Consider the following 10,594-nt stretch of genomic DNA (forward strand, 5'->3'; position numbering starts at 1 on the left):
ATGAACAAAAATTTAAACCTAATTTTTCATGATTTGTTGGATTAACCCACTGAGGTCTGAAATACAACCGGTCTTTTTTGACTCCTTTTGAGTTTACGTTTGTATTTCCCCCTCAAATTGTTTCATTTTATTTTTTCCCCTTGCCTTGTTTGGTATTATTCTTTTCAGCTCAACTGAATTTAGTTGTTTTTTTCACTGACATACTGCATTAGTACTACTATTACTATTAATAGTACTATTACTGATCTGAAATCACACAAAGAACTTAAAATCCTAGTAGTATTTTTTACTGTAAAAAAAACAGAGATGTTGAGTAAATTTTTATAACTTGAAATGCAAATATAAATTGTACATTTTGTAAACATATACAACTATTTATCTAAAAATGCAGCCAATACACCTGCTGTTTTTTTCATTTTCTACAACCATTTAAAAATATTACTAAAACTAAAATGAGAGAACAATCAGATTTCGCAATAAGATGCCCCACAAATGATGTGTGCCAGTAAAAAAAAGTTTGTCCACCAAAAGACAGAGGAGAAGAGCACAGGGACAAACCTGCAGGCCTGACAACAGGAGGTGTATCACTCCACTCGTTTTCTACTTAGTGACAGTGTTTACATTGCAAATGTGCCTTAGTGACATTCATTAGTGCCCTCACTGACACACAAAACAAAACGACTACACAACAGAACAGCTACACAAGACAACACAATACACTAAGTATACACTCCACACTAAACGTCACAAATCTCCCACATCTAAAAACTCTCTTGCTCTCTCTCTCTCTCTCTCACTCGCTTGCTCTGTCTCGCTGCCGTTACCGTCACTCCCAAAACTTTACCCTCTTTCTAAACAACCAAATCCCACGTGTTGACTTTTTTTTTTTTAATTGGTCGACATGGTACATTTTTCCACCGATAGGAAAGAGGTGGCTTTTTTTTCTTTCTTTACTGTTTTCGTGCTGTCCTTAGAAAACGCTTAAAACCCACACACACAAAAACTTGACGACAGTATTTAGAAAAAAGCGTGGCTTATATATATTATCACAACTCTGGATTTACTGGCCTGTAATTAAAATTTAAAAACTTTGAAGTCCGAACTTTCAATGTGGGCTGAAATAGAGAGTCAGCGTGGCTGCAGCTTGTTGCTATGTCAGCTTAAAATAGTCATGTGATTTGGAGGTGCAGCGTGTCCGTGGACCACAGAGGGTTAATAACACTCACCTTCCTTCCATTTCCAGAGTGTAACATCCAAACACCTGTGTAAAATCCGAAATTCCCATGGTGTTGTTCAAAATGTGCTCTGGCACAATCAGAAGCATCACTTGCTACTGAAAACAAGAAAAAAGCCGGTCCCGCTATGCGCTGAACCATTTGTTAATGGTGCAGGGGGGGAACACTATCCAATATATTCAGTTTTAGCATTTATATTCACTGTTGACTGTAACTACGCTCAAACTGTTAATGCTATCTTATTTTAATAAACAACACTGTCATATGCAAAACTGGGGTGGCACTTGGGGTGGCAAGGGATCATTTTAGGGTGGCACTTGCCACCCCATGCCACCCTTCTAGATCCGCCCCTGAATACGTTACAAAATACATTTTGGGGCATGTATTCTGTATCTGTAGCGGAATACATTTTAAAAGTAACCTTCCCAACACTGACGATATCCCAAACAGCTTTAAACAAATGTGCTACCACAGAATTTTCAGTATGTTGTATTCATAATCCTACAGTGAGTACTCTTCTACCAGCCTAAATTTTTCCCGCACTATTTCAAACACTAGATACAGCTTACGGGATCCTATTCGTTTTAAACACTCACCATGTGATTTGGTGCTGGGCCTTTAACCCAGCACCAAATCACAACAACAGTTGCCTCAAGGCACTCTATATTATAAAGACCCTACAATAATACAGAGTAAACAGTGAAACACCAACAATCATATGACCCACCCTATGAGCAAGCACATGGGCAACAGTGGGAAAGAAAAACTCTGCTGTGACTGGTTGAGGTAAGGGGAGAAAGACAGGACAAAGACACGCAATAGAAGAGAGCCAGAGATTAATAAGAACTAATAATTGCATGCAGAGAAGTATATAAACACATAGTGAGTTAAAAAGGTGACTAAAGAAGAAACATTCAGTGCATCGTAGGAATCCCCCAGCAGCCTAGACCTATTGCAGAGCCAGAGGGTCCAAACCCCATCGCCATTTGGGCCGGAGCCCAAGGGTCCTGAGCCCGCCCATGCCACCGGAGCTGTGGGTTTCTGAGCCAGCACCATCCGTGCTGCCAGAGCCCGAGGGATGTATTCAGTTTGGTCCTGCTTCATCTCATTCTGCTCTGTCTGTGCCAGAAGGTCATCCCTTTCGTCATGGCAAACCGCCTGAGGAGTTCCGTCTCTTTTGCTGTCGCTGGCCACTTGCAAGACTGCCTGAGGTGTCCCATCGCCCAGAGTCTCCGTCACTGGCCATGTCTCCTCTGTCGTTGGCCTTCAGAGTTTCTCCATCTTTGCCATCAGCCTCTTGGTCCACCATTTAATCGTTGCCTCCACTCACTTCCTCTTCTTTATTTCCAAAGTCATCCTACAGCTACTATCTCATGCTGCCTAGCTACAGTCTCCCCTGACATCACCCCACCCCATGCAGTCTCCCATCTCTTTCAGATTGCACCTTCTGTACAAGATGTTGTTCACCTGTGTGCATCATCCTCCACTTTTATAAGTCACACTATGTTCCTCCCTCTTCTTGAAGTACATGTTCACCACAGCCATTTCTATCCCATCACTATCTGACTTTCTATAGTTCTCCCCTTAACATCATATCTGCTCAACACCTCAGTTTGAACAGGTGTGATGTTTCACCTGTTACCTTCACCTTTATGTTCTTTTTAGGTCTACGTCAATCACTACCCTCTCCCCGCTGGGAACACTGTACCACTTCATCCAACTTCAGAATTCCCCTCCAATCATAGGATCCTGTTGGTCCTACGTTTGGAGATGGCCGAGTTTGCAAACAACACAATTATACAGATTTCAGACTGCTTTCCCTCTTAAGGATCATATCATGATGATTATTGTGGGGTCTTTACCTTATAATATAAAGCCCCTTAAGACAACTGTTGTTGTAATTTGGCAGTTTAAAACTAAAGTTGAACTGAATTGAATTGAAAGTCCCCAGGGCTTCCTGGGTGACTCACTCACTCATGAGCCATGTCAGGCCTTGGAAATAATATATTCATTGCAATTGCATTTGTCAATTGTGGGTGTATACATTCAGTCCCAGTTGAACCTACTTTGATTACCTTTTCCAGAACTGAAATCTCAACTTCCATCTTCCCATCAATCAACTTATTGTTCATGGTTAGACTCTTACTGTCTACGCACCAAAGTCCAAGAGATCTTTCAGGAATGGTAGTGGAAGTGATTTTTGACCTATCATTTTCTTATCTCAAACAGAATGTTTTACAGAGCAGGTTAGGTCTGCAGCATGGCAACATAGCCTATTAAGAAATGATCTATCTTTGCAACATCTAAATCCCAAGTTTAACCCTGAAGTTATCTTACTAAGCCACAAATCTTAGCTCTGGTCTTCATAGTTCTGGCCTCCATCTCTCATGCCTTTTTGTTTTAGAGTGAGGTGGAAATAAAATGAACCCTGCCAGAGTTTGATAAATGGTTTTAGCAGGCAAAACTTCAGTAGTAGCTAGCTTGTTTTTGAGTGCTGCTAATGAACACTGAAAGTTACACCACACACAGTCCTACTGCCAGACTGTAAACTACTGCTGAAAAATAATCCCTGAACAAGAAAGAAATTACTCTGCAACCCTTAAAAACTGTATTACACACTTGTGACGTGTATTAGTGTGTTTAGTATAGGTAGAGTAGGTAGGTAGAGGAGGTCATCGACTAATTGAAAGTTTGGTAGTCTGATTCCTGGCTGCTCCAGTCTGCCTTTTAAATATCCTTTAAAAGGCAGACTGGGGTAACCCCAAGTGGCTCATTGATGCATCCATCACAGTAGAAATGTTAGATAGAAAGCACGCCGTAGAAAAAGCACAGTGCTTTTATGAATGAGGCATGCTGAATAAAGTGCCAAGTACTCAGGTAGAGTAGAAAAGTGCTATAGAACCACTCCATTTAACATATTGTTCAGTCTTGCAAAAACACATTCAGTTATAGTGAGCAGGTTTGAGCTCCTCTGGACCAAAACAGGCAACCAGTTTTCCAGATTCCATCTAATGTTTTTATTGTGTTGTCGACACAAGGATGAATACACCGTTCCAGTTGCAAAAAACTGGCATGAAGCAGACACAAATGTGTGGAATGATTTGTGAAAACATTAAAACAGTCTATGGCTTACTGAGCATGACACTGAATCTACGTACAAATTCAAATCAACTCACTGACAGTTGGAGCAAAAAGCTTTTTCTTGTATATAAATATAAAAAGGGGAAAAGGAAGGCCACTATGGGCCTAAAAGGAAAGATAAAGTCTCTTTCACCGAGACAGCTTAGCACTCAACAGAGTTATACATATCCCATTTTCTGTTATGGCACCAGTATCAAAGCATGCCCTGGACTCGCTGGTTTCCATTGCAGATGCTTCACCTCAAATAGGTTTAACGCAGCTAGTAGGCACTGAACCAACAAGTAGAATAGAATATAACTAAATGGAAAAAAAAAAAAAAGACTACAAATTAGAGATAGTTGTTGACTGTCACATGAGGTATTGTGGATCAAAGCATTTCTGTACATTGTCTCATTTTTCCTTGTTTTTGGAATATTATGGAAAATTGTTATGTAGTTATAAACAAAAAAATGATCACATAGAATACACAAGAAAAATAAACAAATGAGGATGTCAATAACAATTTCTATGAGAAAATTCAATCCTAAAATGGCATTATATCGACATATGTATAAAACAACCAAAATGTAGCAGCAAACAGGAAAAAAGCATGGTTTTTAATCAATTTTTTAAACATGTAGCTGGAATTTATTTTCTATAGCAGCGGAATACAAGGAGTGTTTCTCTCCTACTCTATCCTTAACGTACAATCAGAAACCTATTTTACAAGGTTCCTACACAGTGTGACATGCTCACAGAACTCACATTTCCCACACTTTGACTCCATGTAGTAGAGAGCTCTCCTTGCTCGTGGTAATCTGTCCATCCTTATGTATAAAGTATATATCAACCTGAACATGACAACATCCCCGTGCTGTGTAGGAGCCCTTGTATAAAATATACAGCAGTAAGACGCACCCCATTGGGAACCCCTTAAACTTTTTGCCACTTCTTTTGCCGCCTTCGCTTCCCTTTTTCCTCTAGGCAAGTCCCAAAAAACGCAGACCACGTCTTTTAGGTTTGTGCAAAATCAAGTTAATATTTTCACCACTCTCTTTTTTTAAGCTTCATTGCCCTCATAATCTATGACACGTATGTGAGCTGGGCTACAGCAATGGAGAAGAATTACAGAGACTAGTTGCAGTTTGACCTGTTCTGGAGTAAGAAATAAGCTTGAATTTAACGTCAGCTCATGAAGCCATGGTCAGCATGAACCTACAAAGATAAATAATATGTTTTACTATACAAAAATGATTTGAACTATTAAAATAGTACTTTTTACGTTTAGCTCTGGGCCTTTAACATTTGGCTTTGCACACATTTAAACCTATAAAATCATGACGTCAGAGCAGCTCTGCCTGTATGAAACACCGAGAACTGGAAGGCAGCTACAGTGAGCCACAGTGCTGTGCAGCTTTCAGTTTCTGCCACAGTGCTCAATTCTGTGTCCCACACCATGAATCAGATCCAGGCATAACTGGGTGTAACTGTCAGCAAGTACTCCCCACACTCTCCATCATCAAAAGACTCTGTTTTCATATTGTTTTACAAACTATCACTGTGACTTTTAGCTGAGCCAGCATCACTGACCAAAAGTGCTTTTCTTTAGAAAACAAAGTTGGAATGATATTACGTCTAACTACATAGAGAAAGAACAGACTGTGGACTGCTCTGTTTATATTTGATTTTATCAAATAACAGGTAAATGGATAAAGCAAAAATCAAAGATTGACCAAAGAATTTCCCTAGTCCAAACCTTACAATAGCAGTCCAAAGTCTTTAAGGGTGATAGAATGTGAGCATCTCACCCTACGTTTGCTTTAAGACAAACAAACAAAAAAAAAAAAAAAAGCTTTGAAGAACAGAAGCATAAAACTAACTAACTGAGAGGTTTAAAATGATACATAATAAAGTGACTAAACATAAGCAAGCAGGGTATATGAGTGTCTGCACTACAAGACAAACATGGAAACTTGGGCAGGAACTCTAAAGCATTCCGACATAACAGAAAAGGAAGTAAAAGACGAGCCTCTTGCTTTCACGTGAAGCCCTGATGACAGACTATGAGAACCTACTGTACATGACACTTTGGGATGTTTTAGTAGGCATGCTCAGTCTGCTTTAATTGAAAAATTCCTAATTTAATGTGTGAGGGAATAAGAAAAACATTTTGCCTCTGTGGCTTCAGCTCCAGCCCCACAGAGCTCATTGATATTCAGTGTCTGTTCTCTCTGGTACATCTCTGTAGAGTTCATTTCTTTTCCTGGCCTGGGAGGGGACGCTGGCAGGATATGTGACAGGGATGAGCATCCTATCTTGGCAGCCGTAGTGGACAGCAGGCATGTGAGTGACACGCTGGAGGAGGAAGGGAGTTCAAGTGGGGTGCCCCATCCCTGGCCCGCCCGTTACCACCCTCTGACAACTTTCCCTCCATCACTGCTCATTGTGCGACGTAGGTCCGGGTCGCCTCAGATGTTGATGTCTCTGACGTCTGTTGGGGTGCAGGACAAGTCCGCGTCCTCGTCAACTCGTTTAGTTTCTGTTGTGCCATTGTGCTGTTGTGCCTGTCGCAGGCTAGACTCCAGCAGAGACTCTATCTGCTCCTGACATGACCGCAAGCAGTCCTGCAAGCACAGAATTGAGACTGAGTCAAGACCAATTGCACTGCAAACATCAAATAAATGACAAAATGTTTCCATACCGGGTCGCTACGAATGACCTGCGACAGGAAGTTAGTGAGGTTCTGGGAAGACAAGGACGCATCTTGGCTCTTCAGGTAGAGCCCTTGAACAGCTGCTGCTACACTCCCTGCTGCCACCATTGAGGGAGGGCTGGCAATGAAGTTGACATCTGTTAAAACAGCACAACAAAGTTTTCCAGAGATGAAAAAAACTGCACGCTCATTGCTAACCTAAGAAACTCAGAACTCTGTTTTCTGCACGCACGCACGCACGCACACACACACACACACACACACACACACACACTCTCTTAAAGGACCAGGCTTGCATTAAGGACAAAGTCCATGTCACACCTGTAGCACACAGTGCCACAAAGGTCTGGGCATGTTTCCTGAGGATCTGCTTGGTGGAGGGATAGATCTTCAGCTTGGACAGGAAGTGCTCGATGAAGTCATGAGGAGTTACTGAAGCCAGATCCCACTTGAGCTTGTTGAGAACCAGCAGCTCCATTTGCTGTGGACGGACCAGAACAGAGGGAGTCACTCAAACTGATCCGTATACAGTCCAAGTGTCTGTGGTGACATGTATTTATTCTAGAAGTTATTTTAGGTTTTAAAAGTTTTATCTAATCTGCTTTTTCTTAAAATGACATTTGACATCAAGTTTCTATGTCCCCATCCCTTCCAAATGTATACAAACACAGTCATCCACAAAAACATATGCTGCAGTGTATGAACATGAATAATTGAGATATGTTCCTTTGAAGGGGAGCACACAATAGAAGAAGACCGTGAGACTGACTGGAGCCAATGTTGGTTATTGGCAAGCATGTGCAGGTCTGTCCTATGACCACTAGGTGTTGCTGTGAACCAGTTTTTTCTTGGCAGCCACTGAAACCATTCATGAAATCAGAGCGGCCTCGCAGCCACCATGGGAAAGTCATCCGCAGCCATTCAGACACTGCTGCACATTTCTGCTCTTAGTTCAACGTCATTTCAATACAGTTTCCTCCCTCCCACCCACCATGGTGACACTAACCAGATAAACTGCAAACATTAGGTATTCTGCTCATGTGCTCTTCAGTGCATATTGCCTATGTGCTGTATTGTGTTATGCAACATCCAAGTGTGCAGAAGTCAATTACCAGCAGTTCCCCGGGCAGGACCGAGTTGTCCGTGTAAATACAGAGTTTCTCCGCCGTTAAGGGCACGGTCTCCTTCATTTTGGATGCTAGAAACATGCATGTGGCTCCGAGCAGCTGTAGTCTTGTTTTCCTGGTGGCCTCAACTGATAGAAATCTGTCCAAGTAGTTCATAGCGAGCGGAAAAACCTCCTCCTCACATTTCTGTTCCTCGCAGACCTGGGAGGGTAGACAAAGCTATTAGAGTATGCTTTTGCTCGGTTCGAGGAACTTCCAACTCATGTGCATTGCGGAGTCTTTGTCTCTGCGTCTTAATCCGTGCACAGCTGTTTGCGTTCAACAGCCGCACTGACGACAAACGTCATTAGAACAAATTACAGTCTGCACATTAATTATGTTTGAGTTGTTTCAATTTCCTCACCACTCTATTTAAAAAACAAAACAAAACGTAATTTCAGACCACACCGGAATAATGGCAAGTTCACACGCAATGTATTTATTAAGTAGTTTGGAGTGTTCAGCACAGAAAGCAGCCGAGAATTAGTTTGCAGTCAGTTCTGACTGAGACACAAAGGTGGCGTCCATGCAAGTTCCACACTCCAATTTCAACTTCGTCATCTTTTCAAAAAATATTTAGAAATATTTAAAAATTATCTGGCCGTGTTAAAATAGGATGTAAATGATCCTTATCGAATGACTAATCGGATGGGACACAAATGTACCCGACTGCAGTCCAAGTGAATTCAAAAGAAAATGTTTTTTGCGACGGGCTTTCACGTGTTGCAGGCAGCACTTCCCCCGGCGCCCAGATGCACAATTTCAAAAATTAATAAAAAATACAAGACTGCACAGAATTCAATCCAAAACTACATGTAAATGTTTAAAAACATCGCAAGTATTAAAGCAGACTTCAAAATGTCATTTCTTCATTTTACGCTTTCTAAGAATATCCATTTTTCGTGGCGACCTTCACACACAGCACGGACTGTCGGCAAGCACAACAAAGTTTAGCAGCGGATAGCAGCTAAACGAGCGCCAGCAGGCACCGTGGAGCTGTCTGATCTTATACAGGCATTTCTTTCCGATATTACAAAGTTATTGTCATTTCTGTTGACATTATTGATTTTTAAAGATATTAAAATCTTCCTCCTGTACGACAACAAAGATGGCGCATAATACTGGCACAGACCAGACTGCATACGTGTACATTGCTGTTATTTCGGAATATTTTTTCCGATCTCGTTAACATTTAATGCAAGAAGCAAAAACATGCGGAATCCAAAATAATAACTAAGAAAGGCAGCCGACTTATGGTGGAAAGTGAGTGGCCGATCTCCGCTTATAGGTGAAGGACCACCCAGCACTCATCGGGACTTTTCAGAGCCTTTATGTAACATGCACAGTAAAATAGCAGACGGAGCCGCACAACTTTCATATAACGACCAATATACCACCTTTGGGTGTACACACTAGAGGTTAAGCAAGCGATACGCCGTCGGGGAGTTGGAAGCAAAAAGTTAAAGTCAAATAAACCAACCTCCAACATCCAGGTGGCAACTATTTTTCGCATTTTTGGTACAATTTCTTTCTGAACACACTTGAAGTAGTTTGGCGAAGGCAAGTAGTTTTCTTCGGCCTTCAGCATGGTGTGTAGAACTCGGTCATTGAGCAGGTTGACGTCCTGGTAAGCTCTCCTGATTGAGTCCACCTCACAGCACAGCAGCTGGTCCTCCATAGTAGGCTAATTCTGCTTTGAATATAATTATCACTGCCGATAAAACTTTCCTATCTCCGGGTTAAGACGTCACCCTGTAACAGTAAGAAGAAGCTGGAGCACACAGAAACCCACAGCCAGCTACTTTTCTCACCACTTTCTTCTTACTGGGCTGCCGCTGCCGCTACTGCGTGCTGTTACTCCGACTGTGTGCGCGAGCCCTCTGGAACAAACCACTTCGCACTGCGAGACAAAAACCCCTGCCTCGCGCTCACCAAACACGCACGAGAACACACACAAAGTTTATCAGCGAACGCGCACGGCGGAGGAGATGACGTCAGCTGTTGTTAAGTGTTGGGGGTGGGCAGAGGCGGCAGGGGGTCGGATCAAAGAGATAAGCAGTCTGCAAAAGAGCGCGCGAGGAAGGGATTCTATTATAGCGCTATACATATATATAAGAAAAGAGAAAGAGAAGGGAAGACCTCCCTCCTCGCGTCTCTCCCCCCTCCTCCTATAGCCTGGTAGCTTCTAAAGAGGAGGTGGGAGGTCCGGGGTCAGGGAGACGTCTGTCCCTTTTGGAAAGGATATGGCCAGGGGGTGGTTGCTTGTTATCAGTAGGGGGCGATAGAGGCTCACAGCCCTCTCTTTTCATATTGTACTTCCTCTGTCTGTGACTGAATGAAAGCAGAACCTCTGAGCAAAC

General features: G+C 42.2%; 1 protein-coding gene across 2 annotated transcripts; it reads right to left on the minus strand.

Moving 5' to 3' along the window:
* Positions 1-4,236: 4,236 nt before the first annotated feature.
* ccnd1 (cyclin D1) lies at positions 4,237-10,231 on the minus strand. 2 transcript variants are annotated; one of them, XM_063470601.1, is made up of 5 exons: positions 9,715-10,231; positions 8,181-8,396; positions 7,390-7,549; positions 7,057-7,205; positions 4,237-6,979 (listed from the first exon to the last, which is right to left on the minus strand). In XM_063470601.1, exons 1-5 carry the CDS (start codon positions 9,910-9,912, stop codon positions 6,824-6,826), a joined length of 879 nt encoding a protein of 292 aa, XP_063326671.1. In that variant the 5' UTR covers positions 9,913-10,231; the 3' UTR covers positions 4,237-6,823. The 2 variants fall into 2 exon arrangements, with proteins under 2 accessions (XP_063326671.1, XP_063326679.1); XM_063470609.1 differs by having other exon boundaries at positions 10,046-10,226.
* Between the last annotated feature and the right edge of the window lie 363 nt (positions 10,232-10,594).

This window comes from Pelmatolapia mariae, linkage group LG1 (assembly GCF_036321145.2).
Source record: "Pelmatolapia mariae isolate MD_Pm_ZW linkage group LG1, Pm_UMD_F_2, whole genome shotgun sequence".
NCBI lineage: Eukaryota > Metazoa > Chordata > Actinopteri > Cichliformes > Cichlidae > Pelmatolapia > Pelmatolapia mariae.

Coding starts and splice junctions, on each gene's coding strand:
- ccnd1 (XM_063470601.1), bottom strand. CDS start 9,912: ATGGAGGACCAGCTGCTGTGCTGTGAGGTGGACTCAATCAGGAGAGCT. Junction 7,550..8,180: donor TCCTGCCCGGGGAACTGCTG/GTAATTGACTTC, acceptor GTCCGTCCACAG/CAAATGGAGCTGCTGGTTCT. Junction 7,206..7,389: donor TGTGGCACTGTGTGCTACAG/GTGTGACATGGA, acceptor CTGTTTTAACAG/ATGTCAACTTCATTGCCAGC.